Source organism: Lethenteron reissneri, chromosome 33 (genome assembly GCF_015708825.2).
Source record: "Lethenteron reissneri isolate LAM-NWPU_2019-01 chromosome 33, ASM1570882v1, whole genome shotgun sequence".
Classification (NCBI taxonomy): domain Eukaryota; kingdom Metazoa; phylum Chordata; class Hyperoartia; order Petromyzontiformes; family Petromyzontidae; genus Lethenteron; species Lethenteron reissneri.
Window position 1 is genome coordinate 9,422,158 of NC_083811.1, and position 19,456 is coordinate 9,441,613.

The 19,456-nt window shown below is 43.1% G+C and overlaps 1 protein-coding gene across 18 annotated transcripts in view; it reads left to right on the forward strand.

The window, feature by feature from the left end:
- The window catches only part of MICAL3 (microtubule associated monooxygenase, calponin and LIM domain containing 3), a 136,016-nt gene that overhangs the window by 70,232 nt on the left and 46,328 nt on the right, over positions 1-19,456 (forward strand). For all 18 annotated transcript variants that reach the window (XM_061564540.1, XM_061564541.1, XM_061564539.1 and 15 more), the window contains 4 exons: positions 2,636-2,822; positions 4,052-4,143; positions 7,172-7,304; positions 14,623-14,941. In XM_061564540.1, coding sequence (XP_061420524.1) covers positions 2,636-2,822; positions 4,052-4,143; positions 7,172-7,304; positions 14,623-14,941 — 731 coding nt within the window. The remainder of the gene's footprint in view (positions 1-2,635; positions 2,823-4,051; positions 4,144-7,171; positions 7,305-14,622; positions 14,942-19,456) is intronic.

The following is a 19,456-nucleotide window of genomic DNA, read 5'->3' on the forward strand; positions in this document are numbered from 1 at the left end:
GCGCTCGTTTCCATGGTACAGAAACGTTTTAACGGTTGAGTCGCTGGATTATTCCACAGACAATGGTTGTGAAAGGCCAGTCTTAACTTGCTGTACATCCACGTGGTAGTCTGTTCTCATGCTTAATACCACATGTTCTTTCAGGCTTGTGGTGTAAAGTGGGTTGTGTGTGACATGCTGGTTGCAAGCTCACAATGCAGTAGTTTAGTGCGGTATGTTGAGCCTTCTCCCAGATGTACATGCATTTAGCATAATCTTGATTTTGTGACCATGATGCCTTCATGTTAAGCAATGCAAAAAACAACCTGACTGCATGTTTGTGGACACACGTATGTAAGTGTATGTCAAAGCAGTTTATGCATCATCACGTTTCAATACCAGCAAGTGTGCTTTAATTCCTGCCTCATCACAACATAAGTGGCAATTGGTTTTAACCTTCTCGGGCATGTGTTGCAGATATCTATTTATTTTTCCTACACATTGGACAAAATCCCAGTACAAATCAGAAATAACTTAATGCTGGTATTGCTGTTATTTCGGTAAAGTCACGTAGGTAAAAAAATTAAATTAGTTACAAACCGCACCTCTCCATAACAAAGGCTCAGTCCTTTGTTATGCAGTCTACTCTTGGTCTTAAGCCTCATCTTACCATATTAATAAAAAAGTGTGCCGTTCCTGGCCCTTTTCCCCTCAACCATTATATATACGGGGTAGTATTTCTTGTGATCTCTCATTTACTTGATACAGCTGTCGTGGCTGTTACGATTCCACCTGAAGACGGAGGCTTGTGCTGCTTCCGAAACGTCGTGAAATTTTTTAATTAGTTTTATTTAACTTTTATTAATTTAATTGTTTTTTTACCTACGTGACTTTACCGAAAAAACCTAAGAGTATGAATCCTTGCAGTCACGAAAGCTTCAAATCTAGAATTCCTGTTATTCTTTGGAATTTTTAAGGAATACGTATGGGTACATTGATCAAGGTGGTTTTCAAGGCTTGTGGCACATGACTGGCATGATGGCCCAAAGGAATGGAGTTAACTCTATTGTATCTGGTCAGATTATCTGGGTTGCAGATTAACAGTGCCTTAGACTTTTTTTTTTGTCATAAATGTTTACACCCGTGCTGGTTTAATCATTTGGGGCCCCTCACCCATCTAAGGTCTATGACTACGTGCCCAAGTGACAGCTGAAAAGCCTGCAAGTAAAACAATTACTTTAAAGAGCAATACAGGCAACACATTCTAAGGTTTAATCTCCACCCTGTGTAGGTAAACAATAACTTGTATTTAACATGTAGACTTTCGCAGCCAAAACGAACAGTTATATGTTTTAATAGCCTAGTTAATATTTGTATTATTATTTGTGTTTTATTTTCTCCAAATTACTTGTCTGCCCTTTACCAGGGCTTCCCAGTGGCCTGGGGAACGTACCATATGAGGCCCCCTTTATTCATTAGTGGCAGTCAAAAATAGTCCTCAAGGCGCTCTTCCCCTTCCAACCCAGCTTAAATATACGCTCCAAGCGTGGTGGTGTTTCATTCAGACGCTGTCTCCCCGACAGACCTGGTCTTCACCTGAGGACGGCTGCTTGCGTTGTGGCCGAAACGTCGTGAGAATTATTTTATTATGTTTTATTTTTAATTATTATTTTATTTCCCTTTTACGTGACTTTACCGAAAGAACCAAGACGAAGAAAAATAGTCCTGTTGTGAGGCCCTCTTGTGTGAGGCCCTCTCTTGTCTGAGGCCTTTGGCAAATTACCCTTTTTGCCACCTCTTTGGGCAGCCTGGCCGCATTACCTCAGATAATCGAGAGTTAAATCTAGTTATTATTTTATGTATAAAAAGGGCAGCTTCTTTTGAATTTCTAGTATAAGAGATATGTTTGAGCAACTTTGTAATGGCTTGCAATGTTTACAGCGCTTTAGAGGTTGGCATCATTATTATGTTGAGATGAGTGGAGATTGCATTGAGAAGCAGTGATGGGGCGATGCTTCTATCTCATCTGCAACCTTTTCAGGTACATTGCTTTTCCACTATTGCTTGTACGACTGAGATTCTCAACTTTTGTAAAACAAATATAAGGACAAATGCCAACCTAAGATCTATTTGTCTCTTACCTATATAGCAAATAAGCTATGGCCTTTGTATACAGGTGCATGCAGAGGATGCTAGGAATTTCACAGCAGATGTAGATGTAATCAGGCAGCGGATTTCACGGTGGATTGGGAAGGTGTGCATGGGGAAGGTGTGCGTAACGGAGGAATGCAGATTACTGAGAGAGGCCTTAGAGAGGCACCCAGAGGTCAGCGATCAAAGTGAAAACCGACATTCAGATGGTAGGCTACTGTAAGAGAGTGTAGCAAGATGTTTCGTTCCAGGATTTGCCTTATCAGCCATCTGCTAACCCACAAACTCTGACCATCATCACGATCATCATACTGGACCTCGAGGGATCACAGATGATGATGACTGTAAGAGTGGATCTTGTTGGTGAAGTGCTTACTTTGTAAAACTACAGGATCTGGAAGAAGGGAAATGATGACGAGGTGCGGCAACATCAATAACGTTGGCTGTAATTATTCACATGTTTTCTCGTGATTTTTCCTCCCTGTTGTATGTGTGCACACGGAAGGGCTCCCTGCGGAAGGAGTTTCCCCAGAATCTGGGTGGTAGCGACACGTGCTACTTCTGCGGGCGGCGAGTCTACGTGATGGAGCGTCTGAGCGCTGAGGGGAAGTTCTTCCACCGCGGCTGCTTCAAGTGCAACTACTGCGATGTCACATTACGCCTGGGAGCATTCGCATTCGACGTGGAAGACGGTACGCCGGTCGGAATGCCTTGCTCAAATCATTGTCGTCCTAGATATTGCGTGGCCAGGTTGTGCAACGTTTTTGTCCAAAATAGAACAGGGGAGATTAATTCCATTAATTGATAAAAAAAAATTATCTACTACTTTTTTTGTGGTCAAATACTCGGGCCCTATTAAAAATATGTGGCCACTCCGGTATCCTGCCTCCTCCCTCGTCAGTCAGTGATGCTGATAACATCACCAAGCCCTGCTCATTACTCCTGTCCAGCAGCACATGTGGGAAGTGAGGTGAGACTTTAAAAAATGTTATCTTTGTGTTATCCGATTAGTCGTGTAATCGAACCAATAATTCAATGAGATGATTATTGCTTTAACAATCGGATAGCCCAGATCTGATTTAACGCCGTCAGCGTAGATTGTTTCCCATCGTCGGATTAAAAATGTATCACTGCCAGACAAGTGTCCAGAATCTCCTTATTCGTCCTGAATCGATCCGAATATATATTGTATCAAGAATGGACGTTCATTTGGCTGCCTCATGTATGCTCTGGCCGAATAAACTTGGAAAGTAGTTGTATCTCATCAGTTCCATTTCAATTTGCTTGAGGGAAGAACGTTATTTTCATTCTTAGTTCAAATGTAATGTTATTTTCATGCTCTTTGCTTGAGCTGTTGATCGCTTGGTTGTTAATCCGCGTGCCTCCCGACTTGAGTACATCAATGCCACGGATGATGTTGTTGGTTCTTTCACAAGACACAACAACATCATCATTGTTAAAGACCCAGCGCAGAAGATCTCTGGGTTTGATCTCCCACGAAGCTAATGGTCCACCCTAAACCGCATCCGTTCAAACCATGGCCGATGCAGATACCTGATGCACAAATGGAAAATTAAAAATGCTCCAATGTACTATTGAGGCCATGCAAAACAGACCATTCAACGTATAACGACGCAATACTCGATCCACAAATACGAAGGCGACATCGCAGCGACACACTCCACTGCTCCTGACGTGGTTATCTGGCTTGACCATCTGAAAGTGAAATTGTCGTTGTTGCTCTGCATCTACATCAGCCGTACGAAAGAATAAGCAGAAGAAGAAGGACGGACGATGTGATCACGCTTGTGGTGTTGAAGTGACTCGTGCGAGTTCCATTTGCTGGATTTGCATTGTCGTGTTGGTCTTTATTGTCATGTTGGTCTTTATTCATCTCTGTGTTTTGTTGTTTTTGCTTTAGGAAAATTTTACTGCAAGCCTCACTACTGCTACCGCCTGTCAGGGTTCATGCAGAGGAAGATGCAGCGCAATGAGATGGCCCTTGACGTGGAGGTAAAGCACTGCTTCTGGACACCGTCCTGCCAATTCACCAGTGACACGTCCTTTCTCCAAAGGGGAGATGACCGTTCAAATGCATTTATTCCGTTCCAAAATTTGCGTGTACATTTCCAGACATTTTGTCAATCCACCGCTTGATGAGGGCCTCTCCATGCCATGCGGGTCGCGAGGGTTATTCGACTTCACTGCATTACGAGCGCATAGACGTTGGACGATTGTACAGTGCAAACATGAATTTCGGTGCACTGCCCTCGGCTCCCCATAATGTACCCCCTCCCCCACAGCCGCCTGCTGCACATTGTATCTGTTCACTTTCATTTCACATTGACCCTGGTGGATAGGTTTTTTTTGCTTTTTTAACGCGCACTTCATTGCTCACCGGGCAGTCAGATTGGTTGGCTCCGATTATCCACTTGGGCAGGGTTGGCAAAGCAGCCTTTACTTTGGTGTTGTATGGATGATGCACGTGTCTTGATGTGTTGATAATAGTACGGTGAGTGCATCCAGACGCGGCCCCAAGTAGGCCGAGCCGAGTAACTCTGATAAGTCTAGTGATCACATGACAACATTGTGTCTTAGGAGTTGCTTAAGCTTAAATATGTGCATCCTTAGCATTTTGGTACTTTACATTGACATCAAAATGATAAATAATTATTAATATACCTTACAGAAAATGTTAATTTATGTAAGACATCATTGGCAAAACACATTAATGTCTGTTGCGAATGCTTTAGGAATATAGTGTGTGTATATAAATTTAAATAAATACACATAAATAAACACGCATACAACAGTGATTGTCTGTATAGCAACTCATCCACCAATGTTATACAAGTGTGGACCTTTCTACAACGGGCTCAGAGCTGTAAAGAGATGAGCTTTCCCCATGCATGTTTGAGCTGGAGTCCACTTTGGCTTCATCTTCTGACTTTATCTTGTGACTTAAACTCACTGAGCCTTTGAGGGCCTTGTCCAAACATGCACTGTTGTGGTGTGTGCGCTCATATTTTTCTCGGTGTCTAATGCTTTGCGACCTGCAGATAGACACTGAGAAGGTTGGTCATTGAGCTGTTAGTTCCACTGCATGAAACTTTTTTGCTCGCTTTCCGGGTCAAGCCACCCCCTCTCAAAAAACAAACTTGTAGTTTTGAAATGTGGAAATCTGGTGATTTCGGTCTAATATGAGTCAAATGATTCAGTGATGGACAAACAATCAATTTCATTCAATTGCTCCATCACTTATGTGCTAGAGGACTCCAATGGCTGGCAAAACTGTACAGAAAAACCATGAAAACAGGATGCATCCCAAAAGCATGGCGCGAGGCGATGGTCATTGCCATATCCAAACCGGGCAAGCCAACCGACAACCCAGAAAGCTATAGGCCAAAGGCCAATATCACTCCTGTCCACGACCTATAAACGCCTAGAACGCATCATCCAGAGAATCGGCTCCCTCGTCGAGTCGGTGATCCCTGAAGAACAAGCGGGATTCCGGTCTGGATGAAGCTGCTGTATCCAAGTTTTGGCCCTTGCGACACACATCGAGGCCAGATTCCAGAACAAATCCAAGACCGGCGCAGCCTTTGTCAACTTGTCATCGGCCTGTGACACAGTCTGGATTAAGGGCTTGATGTTGAAGCTCGCAAGGACCATTCCCTGCCTCGAAACAATATGCCTGATATGGACGATGCTGAGCAATAGGTGACTGCGTGTCTATATCGGCAACAAATCCAGCTCAACCCAGTTCCTCAAGAATGGATTGCAACAAGGTTCAGTACTCCCGCCAACGCTCTTCAATGTCTATGCGAGTGACATGCCCCCAACCAGGTCACGCAAATTTGTATTTGCGGATGACCTTGCCCTGGCAACGCAAGCAGGCACTTTCAACAACATTGAATCCACTCTGAATCAAGACCTAGAAACCATGGGGGATTATGTCTGGAAATGGAGGCTCAAGCCAAATCTTCCCACAAGACAACAGTCACTGCATTTCATCTCAACAATAGGAGCGCCAAGCGCACTCTGAAAGTGAACTTCTGCGGCAACACTGTGCCGGACCCTACGCTAACCTTCCACGACCACCTGAAAGAAGTAGCTGCCAAGACCAAAACAAGGTCAACCTGGTCCAGAAACTAGCAAGCACAAGCTGGGGGGCATCAGCACAAGTGCAACGGACATCAACGATGGCCCTTTTGTACTCTGTATCTGAGTACTGTGCAACAGTATGGACCAGAAGTAGTCATACTCGACTTGATGCCCAACTCAACACTGCAATGTGGTGTATCACTGAATGTCTCAAGTCGACCCCAACAACCTGGCTGGCCGTGCTTTCACACATCTCTCCCTGACCCATCCGCCACAGTGCTGCAACCCTCCAGAGTCGTGCGAATCGAGGAAAACAGTCGCCTTCCCATTCATCAGGACCTCAATAATGTCCCTCGCCATTTCTTGAAGTCATGCAAGCCCTTTTTGACCTATGCGCTTAACATTCAACAATGCAAGTTTAACCCCGATGAAGCTTGGAAAGTTGAATGTAGTTCTAAAGAACTCGCAAACAAACAACAGCATCTTGTGAAAGACCCAACGCAGAAGATCCCTCTGGGTTTGATCTTCCACGAAGCTCATGCTCCACCCTAAACTGTATCCACACAAACCAAGGCAGATTCGGATACCTGATGCACAAATGGAAACTTAAAAACTCTCCAGTAGTGTGCAACTGTGGTCACCCAGAACAAGACCGTGCAGCGTATAACGATGAATGCCCGATCTACAAAAGCGAAGGAGACATCACAGCGATGTTCCACTCCGCTACTCCTGACGCAGTTATCTGGCTTGTGACCACCTGAATGTGAAATTGTAGTTGTTGCTCTGCATCTAGATCAGCCATAAGAAAGAAGACTGTGCGATGAAAATCTGTATGATTCACACACATATCTGTCTTTGCTGCAGACCATCTTGACGTGTGTTTTACATTTCGATGCTGCGTACATTAAAATGCTCCTTGTCGATGTCTGTTTGTCAGGTTGGAGACGAGGAGGAGAAGCCTCCGACGCGTTCACCCTCCTCCTCGCAGCCAGCGCCGCGCTCGCCGCTCCGCGAACCGGTCCCCGGCTCCCCAAACCGAGACGCCCTTCTCCTCTCCGGCTCCGCCGCAGGTAGTGGCAGCAGCAGCAACAGCAGTACCGACAGGGTCCCGTGCCTTTCCCTCCTCAGGCGCGCGGCGGGAATGCCGTGGCGACGGGCACGTGAGCTGTGCGGCCGCGCGGGGGACGCGGGGCGCGCCCTGCGCCACCACGTGGCGCACCACCACCCGAGCTACACGTATGCGTGCGCGCTGCTCGGAGTAGGGCTCCCGCTGCTGTGCGCTCAGGCCGAGGTGCTGGCGCAGATGGCGGGCGAGGTCAGGGCGTCATTCCCCGAGGTTCTCGGCTGGGAGTCGCTGGCCCAGTGGCTGCGTGACCAGCGACCGTAAGAGGTGTCCCCTGCCTGCATGTCTGGAGTGCGCAGTCGGTTGCTCGCCGTGAGGAAATCGCTCGCCGCATTCTATTGGGTGAAATCACTTTATGCAGTGGGGGAGAATCACTACTTTACCATTGCAGAGGGGTTTATATAATCGTTTGATGTTTTATTGAAGTTGGATAACAAATGACTTGCACATTTTTTTTGAGCATACAAATATGAAACAACGTTGATTGTGAATGCCACTTTTAGGTAGACATTGTGAATCGTTTAAATACAATAAGGCCACTTTGAAGGAAATTAATGGCCTAATTTGTACGGTGAAAGTTTTTTCTAAGCTTGCTCATCAAATGCCACCTTTGCAAAAACCTTTGTGGCATCATTAGTGTGCTCAGACCAAACTCCTTTTTGGGGGCCAATTTAGCTTAAAAATGTATGTTGCAGACACGCGTGGCCTTAAACCTTCAAATTACCGTGTAACAATTCCTTGTTACCCGTGCCCTATTTGAAATGTTTTTTATACGCTGTTTTACATTTTAAAAGGGCTATGAGTTAAGTGCATTTGAGCAGAACATTGCTTGGTGCATCTTGCCAACATATCTGGACACGTGTAAAGACGTTTTTTTTGTTTACGTTTTACAAGAACGTTTTGTGCGCGCGGTAATTCAAAAGTTGGTATCTTTAGTTTTAACGGTTTGAATCGGCCTAAACTGTTCACATCTCTCACATGTCCAGGCATGCTTGGCTTCGTGTATGGGGCTCTCTTGTGTCAAGTCAAGTGCCATTGTTGCATCAAAAACCAAAGGGGCCTTAAGAATGTGACTGCAATGTATGAGACTTGATGATGGTGGTGGAGCCACCAGTGGTTCGTCTGTATTAGAGAAAGAATGAAAAGAGCCGAGTAATAATGGAATCGTTTTTCCTTGAGATTTTATTTTATAAGTGGCACGTTTCATACTTTGTAAACCACCGTGGTTTACATTTTGAAATTGACATTGCAAGCAGCCGCGTTGCTGCCGATTTTCTACTAATATAGTTCTTAAAAACATATCAGCAATTTATAGGCTGGTGTTTGGCTAGGAGCAACCCCACTGTTTTAACGCTCACACTTAGTTGAGCCAAACAGGTGGAAAATACAGGAATAAAGTGGAGGAACATTGTCACGGTTAAGCGAGTCTACATCCTACATTGCAAACCATTTTCTCCTTATGATATAATAATACTTGCTCGAACACTGCTAACGATTGAATGTGGACAGTGAATTGTACTACCAAAGATTTTTAGTTGACATAAAAAAAACATGTTTTTTTAAATTGCAGAATTCTGTGAAGGTTCTGGCTGAGTGTGGTTTTTGTAGGTTTTAGTATTTGAAATATTATTGACACTTGCTTATCTACATGCATGGAATAAAGAAAAATGCTTAATGTCACAGTGTAACAAAAATCCTCTGACATGACGGGGAAGCGCCGAGATTTAAAAGGCACGTTTGTTAGAAAGTTTGTTTCACGTTTGAAGTGGAAATGTGTTGTTGTTTGTTGGCGGGGACATTTTTCCCCAACCCTCAAGTTGTTTTGATTCCTTCAGGAAATTGGAATTTAAGTCATTGGGACCCCCAGACAAGGCAGTGGCGGTACAGGAGATAACGAATTCAATTTGAGAGCCATACCACAGCTTTAATCAACTCGAGTACGTAATAATTTGTCTTACTTTGCACTTGTCTGTTGAGCATTGTGGTGGGCCATTAACACCTTTTTCCACCTCATTTAATGGCGACTTTTGGGACTTGAAACGAGTGTTGCTGTGCACTATTACTTATTTGCACAAATCGGCCACGGAGTCGCAGACACAGCTTTCACTGCCGCTCCTGCGAGTCAGTATTGCACGTGAAGTGAAGTACGCAGTCGGGCAGCACTATTAGTGGAATGCTTCTTCTACACGCTTTGGTAATGTTCCTGTGTTCACGTATTTCTTTTGAAGATTATAACCTTGTTAATTGCACCAAGTTTTATATGAAGAAGGAACTTTGTTTATTAGTTTTTTTTATAATTATAGTGCTGTCGCTTTTTTTTACCCCGTTAAGATGTTAACAAGTTCCTGACGTTGGTGGGGGAACACAGTGTAAAGCGAAAGAATACCTGCGGATGTGGAATTCTTAACTTATTGCCACCACTTGAGCGAACATTTGTTACGTATTTTATATTTGGAAAGGTTTTTTTTTTTTAAAGAGATGTGTTTGGAAACTCAAATGTTCTAGTTTTTTTCTGTTTAATAAATTGCTAATTTTACATCTGATGGATTTTGTGGTTTTTTGATACAAAAAGTACTTGTTTCATATCAATAGCTCCCTAAAAATATGACAAACACCTTACTGCTGCGGAAATGATCGCAACGTTCAAGCTTGAGCAGTCCATACAAAGCTCTATCATGAGAATAATCATTGACATTTCTAAGGCCGATTTCATCCGTATATCCCAACGTGCCGTGTATAGAGAGCAGGAAATAAACATTACCAGTGTAAACGGCCAGAACTAGGGCGTGAAGGCCACTTTAAAGAGGAGGGTTTTCAAGACAGACTTAAATATAACCCACGATTCTGATTGTCTTACTGGCAGAGGCAAAGTGTTCCAAAACTCGGGAGCTTCCCTGGTGGGAAAGAGGTTAATTTTGGCCTTTATCTCCGTTGAAAGTTCAACAAATAGAACCCGGTCCTTGACGCAGTCTAGGGGCTCGTGAAACAAAATGAAATAGTTAAGACCCTTGACACTTAAAAAGAAAATTACTATAGTAATTTCATGATTATTATAATTTTGAGCCACCGTAACACATGTTTAACCGAGCAATTCAATATAATTGGACTCGGGCATGTTGACAACTTGAGGATTTTTTGTTTAGGAAAAAAATCCTTAATTAAATAAGCAAAACAAGCAAACCTTTCGGACGAAAAAATATTGCCATGTTTACGAGCATGTATAAATATTTATATGCCCATTCTATCTATATATATGCACACATACGTACATATGCGTTAGTGCGGGGGCGGTCTTAGTCTGCAGTTATAGCAGGGGGAGTTATGCGTTTGAGGTTGTCGACTGGTCGTGGTGGGAGGGGTTGGGTGGTAATCGCAGAGTGAGGTCTCACAGAAGTGTTCTCTGGGCTATTTACTTAGCGGGCGTGGGGCAAGCTCTTCCTGAGTCTCTGACGTGCACGCGCGCGTGTGTCGAGAACCAAACGTGACTCACAGATCAAAGGAAACGGTCTAGACAGTATTTTTTGGGAACGTGTTCCAAATTCCAAATCTTTACACGAAAAAAAATCCAGCCGTGAGAGACGATATAATCAGGCACCGGCTTTACTTTCACAGCTCCAAAATCTCGTGTATCTGGCCAATTGGGCGTTAATGGGAAATGTAAAAGCAATGCTTTGCACACTTTTGGAATTCTTATGAGCATTGTTTTTTGTTAAGTCAAATGTTGTAATTAAACTATACGCCGATTATTTAAAAACACATGACAGTAGCGTGTAGGCATCACGATATCTCCTGCCCTTTTAAAAAAAAAATACAAATCTTTAATGAGACAAATGGAAGCCCTATTGAGACTGAGCTTATAGAAATGCTCTTCTCACCTTACCAAACCACCCCATTGCCTGGGGACAAAAAGAAATATCATCATTCCTGCAACACAATCTCAAACAACGTTAAATAATAATAAAAATGAGTTGAGTTACACCAGCCTCCTTGTCTTGGTTTGGCATGATTACCCAGAATGCTGTGTGTCTTTAAAAAAAAGTTAGAATGGTTGGGAGGGTTTAGAGGTTTGGGCCAGCACAGGGGACAGAGGGAGGGGTGGTTGGGGGGGGTACACATGGGGATAAGAGAGAGGGGGAGGACTGGAGGCTGGTTTGACTCGGACAAGCATGCAAGGGTGGTTGCGTGAGAGGATTTGGCCAAGATCTCACTGACGGGGCTTACTGGATAGAGGCGGAACACAGCCGTGGCATCTGTGCAGTGCAGATGGGGCACTGGAAATAGGGTTTCATAATACAGGAACCATGGCTGCCCATAGAGCAGCCAACTGTGGCCGATGACACCCGATTACGAAGTTTGTTCCAAGTACGAATTGGACCAGCATGTTCTTTAAAACAAAATCAAAAATCAAATTTTCAGTACTATATATGCTTGAGCTTAGCGTTATTTATTTACTTATATGTGTGAAATACCTTTTGAAAGAAAATGTTAAGGTATTGATTTGCGGGAAGATGTAGCGTGTGTTTCCGTAATTCGTGTGGTGTTTTCTTTTACGCTTGACAGTCCTTGCTGCTGCTGATAATTATTTGTATTCTTCGCAAGCGTCTGGGGCAAAACATTTAAAAGCATTCAAGTGTGAGTTCCTCCTATCCCCAACCCCACCGTGAAAACACGCGTCTACATTATTTACCGTTCCTATATGGCCCTCTTTCCTTTAGCAGTTTGAAAGATAATCATTGTACAAAGCAGCGCGTCTTATTCACACAAGCTGTCCACACACACGGTCACGTGAGGACTCTGTCCAAGTCGGCTGATGAATAAATCCTAGCTCATTGTCTTGGGCCACGACCGTGAGAGGTGGTCTCACTCGGGAGTCAGGTGCAACCACTTCCCTGCCCTCGTGTCCCGCAGAGCGAGTGGCTGGATAGTAAGCAGGCGGCAAGACGGTCGAGGCTGTGCGTTTGCGTCATTTTGAACGAATGCGTGTGGTATGTTGCTCATTTCCGACCATATCCCCCGTAGACTTTGATGGAGGTGTGCGTGTGTTGCCGCGTGACTGACGTGTCTGCTGGCTCGATGATTTTCGAGGCTTTAAACTAGGACCCTTGACATTTGAAATGGTCATAATTTCAGGGTTGTCTCTGCATTGTCATTGTCTCAGCGTCTGTAAAAGCATCAATAACGAAAGCATATTCTTGGTTCTTTCGGTAAAGTCACGTAGAAGGGAAATAATAAAATAATATTAATATAAAAAATAAAAATTCTCCCGACGTTTCGACTGCAATTGTTTTATATCAATATTATTTTATTATTTCCCTTCTACGTGACTTTACCGAAAGAGCCAATAATATGAATCCCTGCAGTCACGAAAGCTTTAAATCAACGAAAAGCATGTTCGTGCTGCAATGAGACCCAGTGTTCACGTGGAATTATATTTCTATTACCATTTTATACGTTTCAGAGTTCATCCTTGTAAAATAAATTGCAACTCACCTATTATAATTCCAGTATTTGTATCCAAATGAAATTAAACAAAACACCCATAGTATATTTTGCCTTTTGGTGTTAAAATATAAATAAACAACACATTCCTTTCTATGCGTGAATGCACCGTGCTTCACTGACTCACGCCACCACCTTGGTCAATACGTTTCGGGCTATTGGGGTGAGAGAAATTTGTCCTTTTATAGTCACATAGGAGAGCAACGTTTGAATGTATTGGCAAGGAGGGCAGTGCTTAATACCAGTGAAATGATCTCATGTGCTTTTGTCAATGACGCCCTGCAAAGGACTCATGTTGTGAAGCTAAAGGATCAAGCAGCGTCTCAATCCAAATCAGAGATAACAATGACCCCGTGCTTGTAGTTGTTCCAACCACAAGCATACGACGCGCATTGAATGGGGACCCCCAGCTATGCCAGACCACTCATTCTGGCTTGGCCTGTATCAAACGAATGTTTGACAGATAGATAAAAAAAACTACTACCATGTATTCCCCATTTTTCAATCATGGGCCAGAGTAAGTGCGTGGGGCTTCGCGGGCATTGAGTCGGCTCTGCGTGTGTTTTCTGTGAAGTGGATAAACAAGTAAGCTCACCTTGATGTTAAACCTCTGCCTTGCTGGTTTCTCTTCTGATGAAAGCAAGCAAGCAAGCAAGGAGAGCGAGAGAGAGAGCGGGTTCTGGAGGTTGTAGGATGTGTTTGCAATTGAAGGGGAGAAATTAGAACTCGGGCATTCTGATGCAAATCGGTGTCCGCTTGCGTTCAGAAAAAACTGAAAATTGGTCTCGCGTGTCTGGATCACGTTTCCCTCTGACGCATGAATAATACAGATGTTTTTACTTCAGGCTTGTGGTGACAACGAAGTTACGCTTCTTTGTTTGAACCACAAAATCAAATTCCTAAAATATTTTCCAAGTTTAATTTCATAATTCGTATGAATGTATGTTGAACTTCCTTCGCGTCATACGCAGCCAACTGTGCTAATTCATGCCTCATGCTACAATTGTTGTTTTATTCTTCAATAATGCAAGTGTTGTGTCATGATGGGTTTGAATAACAAATGGTAAAATGCATCTCATAATGTCAAGACATTGAACAAAATTGTGTACATTGCTTTCAACCATGTATAAGAGTTGTATGTTTCCTGCACATTCGTGACATTTATTGCTGGGTGTTATAAATGTTGAATAACTAAGCCAATGACCTCTGCCTAGGTATAACTTTGTTGTGTTTACATTATCAGTTAGGCGTCTCTTCAAATGTGGGATTGTGTTCAACAACAGTGCTGTGTATCGCAATCTCATTGTGTAAATCACTTACCTGTCTTGTGTTTTTCATTATAAGAAACACGTTAATTGTTCTGTTTATTAGATTACTCTCACTTGTAACAACAGCTGTCACTTTTGATAAGTTAAGAATTGATCAGAATATTTATTTATCCGATGAGCTATAAAGCTAAAGCGGGTCAAGTTTGATGAAGTCTCTTGACGAAGTTTCTTGTACATCAACTTCTTAAAAACAATTAATAAAAGTGACAGCTGTACTTTACTGCCATCGTAACTCTTTACCCAATTTACTGGCTGTTAAAAGTGACTTCCCATTAGCTAAAGTGAGCATCACTCAACTCGATTCCACAATCACGATGCTGAGAATTCATCTCCGTCTGCGCCGTAAAACGGGTGGCTCTCTTGCCGATCTCAATCGATGCTCGTTTCTAACTCGCGCTCCGTCGCCCCTTGTCCCCCCCGTGTGTCTGCATTCCGCAGCGATGGCAGCACTCGCCAGCGTTTCCAGCGCGGGCACCGCAGGCGCATCGGCGCTCCAGCCAGCGGGCGCAGCGGCAACGGCAGCATTGGAGGAGGACGACGCCGCTGGCGGTAGTAGCAGCAGCACCGGTGGCGGTGGCAGCGTGCCCAAGCGCACGTGGGTGACGCCCGAACGCATCGAGCTGGAGAGCGGGCGACTGTCGGCACGGCTCGTGGAGCTGGTGGAGGTGCCCGAGGAGACGCTGGCACAGCACAACCTGAGCGGGACGCTGGAGCGCTACGCCGACATGGGTTTGGGTCTCGGAGACGAAGAGAGCAGGTGGGGTGGGCACGGCCGCAACCACAATGCTCGCCCCAGGAACGCCGCTATATGCTCCTTACTCACTAAGCACCCGCGCTCCTTACCTCTCCTCTACACTCACAGCCTCCAATTGCAGGAATGTTCTGAACCCGCAAAGCCAAAGATGAAAATCCCCTGTGTATCCTGCATACTATTTTTGGGACAAGTGCTGTTTGCGAGCATATATTGAGCTGACACGGCATACGAGGGGGTTGTGTGGCTGCCACTGTGCCTGCCCGCCTTTGTCTATCCTATGCTGATGTTTACACATCGCACCAGGTACTGTACTCGTTTAAGGCTGAGTCGGTCAGGGCAATAAAGCACACGTACTTCTGAAGTCTCCTCTGCAGTTGCACTGTCCAATCACACTTGATGATATGTAGGTACATACTGTTAATGCTATGCTGGTCATTGCACCAATTTAAAGTGTCACCACTATGTTTGCAAATATGCATTATGAAAATAAACGCACCGTCCACTTTAGGGCCTGAATCACATACTGAAAAATGTACATTTGCTTTTGATTATTTTTTGCAAAAATGAGCCAATGTCTCCATGACCAACAATGCGTCTATAATCGACGAGGCATGAGCGTTTTTTAGCAACTTTGTCAAAATGCGAATCGAGCTCTTTATTTGCTCAACAATACTAATAATTGTTATCCAGCACACTTGATCAAAATTCAACATATAACGCAAGCTATGGAAAGCACAGGAGCAATTGTTGCGACGTTTAATGTCACTTGATACAGGATTAAAAAGGCACAGCGAGTCTCAAATACACAAATGGTGACTGCATTAGAACAGGTTCCAGTTACCTTAATTTAGAAGTTATTCTAGAATTAAGATTTACAGAACATTTATCATCATCGGCGATCATTAGCACCATCATCAATACCAACACAACGCAATCAGTTACTTTATTTCGTTTTTAGATGAAATTTACATTGTCTTCAAATTTGGTTTATTCTAGCAATACCAAACAGAATTTCACAATTCTACTTAAATGTTTCAAAAGCACACACACATTCCTATTTTATTAGTAACAAGAAACCAGACATCACATTAATTCAAGTATTGCCACACTTTGTGTGTGTGTGTATATATAACACACTTAAGGCCAGGATCTCAAACAAATGAATCTGCTTGAAAGCCTAAGAAAATTACGTTACTTTAAGTCATCCTGACATTGCACAGTAATGCTACCTGCTGAAATACAAAAGAATCACATCCCACTTACTTGTCACAGCATGCTACCTGATGTGCCGACTCGCTTTGGGCAAACCTTTTCTCATTCAAACTCTCGTACCAAGGAGGGACTTGTAGCCAATCTGAGCACCAGATCTAGAACGGGTGTGGGAAATGGGAAGAGAAAATGATTCCACCTGGGAGTAAACAAACTATTAGTGCGTCATCTTTATCTCATCGTGCTCCAACGAATGTGCTGTCTTTCCATGACTTAATACGCATTCTTTCCTGCTTATTGTCTATATATAGCAACACCAATTAAAGTTTGTGGTGTGTGCTCGTATATGGAATGGCTTGGTGTGGGTTTGCTTTGGAGTGGTGGTGCAGTGGTTAGTGCACTGCAGTATGAAAGTAAGGAACCTGAGTTCGATTTCTGGCTAAGGCTCACATAAGTGGTGTGTGATTATCTGAACCAGTCCTGGGCCTCCCTCTCACCCAACAGACACCGATGGGCTTGGTGAAGTATGGTCAAACAACCCCCACGAGCAATGTGGAGAGACCTTTATCTAGCGGCAGTGGATTGACAGAGGGCTGCGAATGATTATTTAGAATTTTAACATGTAATTTCTTGCATAACAGGAACATTACCACAAACTCACCATAGGATTTGACCATTTTTTCACAGGAAAGTATGTATGTGTATATGTTGAACTTCTTACGCACCGTACATAACCAGCCGTGCTAATCGAAGATTAATTAGTAATATGTAAATTTCGATTTAAAGCTTTCGTGACTGCAGGGATTCATCTTCTTGGTTCTTTCGGTAAAGTCACGTAGAAGGGAAATAATAAAATAATAAAATTAAAACATCTTTTATTATGTTTTATTTTTATTATTTTATTATAAAACATAATATTTTATGTTTTATTTTTATTATTTTATTATTTCCCTTCTACGTGACTTTACCGAAAGAACCAAGAAGTAGTAATATGTAATCCATCAGAAGAATTGTGACGCAAAATGAGAGGTTGTATTACACTTTAATGCATTGGCTTATATGCTGCAGAAGTTTATGTAGGTTGCTGTTTAGAATCTCCACAAAATCATTGCCAACCATGCTTTGTATCGGGTTTTGAAATTCCTTTCCTTTCAAAGTTTAAAGGGGCTCTCTCTTAGCACTGGCTTGCCCAGCTTTTCTTAATTGCAGTTCAGTTTTAGCATTAGGTTGTTAAATTGCAGGAAGAGCTATTTTCCAATTATAATAACTTGAATGATATTTATTTTTTAGATTTTTCTAGAGTGTTAAATTAAACATTCTTGGACACATAATTGAGAAACAGTCCTTTTAAAATAAAGTTTAACCAGTATAACGTGGAATGAATGTCCATTTGGAATTACTTTTCGAATCACGTGCATATTCATGAATATTTTTGGCAATACTGCTCTGTTGACAGTGGCGTGCAAGCACAAAAAACAATAAAAACTGAACATTCGTAAATAACACTGCCCTAAAAGGATAACATATATAACAGGCGAAGTTTCAGGCATCGGCCATTTTTCATAACCATGGCAATGACCATACTGCTATGAAGAAAGTGCCATTTCTCTAAACATCAAACTATTATAAGCATTCATTCCTTTTAAGAGTTATTGAAAAGAAACGTATCTAGTTTGTATTACATTATTTAGCTTTTTTGTCAATCACACACATTGAAATCATTGTTCTTTTTTGTCGTTGCCATTAAGAGCTCTACATCACTCGAGCGGTTTTTTGTGCTCATCAAGTGTGAATTACGCCAACAGCGTTAAAAAAACACGCACTTTTATTCCTGATGAGAACCGTATGCTTGGAGGCATTCGTGTTTGGCACTGTTTTCTGTCCGAGTTCACTTGACACCGTATAAAGTTTTAACATTCTGTTCCCATGCATTACGTTGGACCTGGTGCGAAAAAAATTGGCTCTTCCAAAAAAACCCTGCAAAACACATGCTTCTTTGGCAGCAAAGCCCGCAACTTTGAAGTGATAAAACTTTGCTCCGATTGTGCCAGATATTCTGTTCAAGGGCGGTATGCTCCTGTTGCACGGGAAGAGATTTGATGGAGCACTTTTGATATTAACTGTACCGTCTGATTGCATCACAGCAACACATTTGTAGTCCCCTCAACCGTTCTTCCTTTATCCCACACACACACACACTGGGTGGTCCATTTCTAACTACCCCACTGATTTCGAATGACTCAGTTGATTCTGTGGCAGGGACAGCTCCTTATCTTACAGAGGAGAGTGTTGAATGATTGCTTGGAATTTTGAGATTGGAGGAAGATGCATAGAGGCTTTAAATAAAATGTCCCTGTAATTTTTATGTAATTTTTTGCAGAGCTTTTAGAAACGTATCACCCTTTAAGTTGCTGAGGAACTTAAGCAATATATATATTTGCAAGCATCACTATCGTCATTATTACATATGTATACACAACGTTGGCGCAATGGTTTGCACACACTGCGTTATGGATCGGGCGACCTGTGTTTGATTTATGGCCGTCAATAACGTACACCAGTGGTAGGTGGTATCTGAACCAGTCATGGGCCCTCCAGCTCCCCCCCCTCCCATCCCACACTGGCCAACCGACATGGTATGGAGCAGCCCGTCATCCAGCAGTGGATCAGGCTGTAAAGCACACACGCACACACGACGTTCGCACACATCTGATAGAGATGATTATGACCAAGCCCTTATTTAACCACACCTTTAAGGCTCACTTAGCCAGCCGTCGTTACTTTTGTCGGCTTCTGATTTTATCTTCAGTGGAAAACGTAGTTGGTAAAGATAGCATCTCGGAGCCGAAGCTGGGGCACCATAATTACCGTGGTTATATACATATTACGAATCCCAATAGTTGAATGAGTTAGGAGAGAGGAAGGCCAGGAGCTTGTGGAGGGAGTGGGTGTTTTGGGGGCTTAAGATGATGATGGAGGATCAGTGTCTCTTCCAACCTTGAGAAAATATTTGCGGCTTTCGGCGCTCGCTAGAAAATCATTGTTTATAAAATGGATTTGTTAAAAGCATGGAAGAGAGCCATCACTGATTTTTGTTGAAGATCTTCGTTGTTTTTTGGACAGAAAACATGTTTTACTGTAGCACTGCCAACACAAGCACCTGCGCTGTTATGTTCACACCTGCGCCCTGATATTAAAACTAAACCCCCTTCCTTTTTTTTTATCGCAAAGCTCGAACCGGCAGTCGGCCACCTGTTAAAACAATCCGTTTCGTCAGAAATGTGAAGTCAAAGCAAGTTTACATGCAGT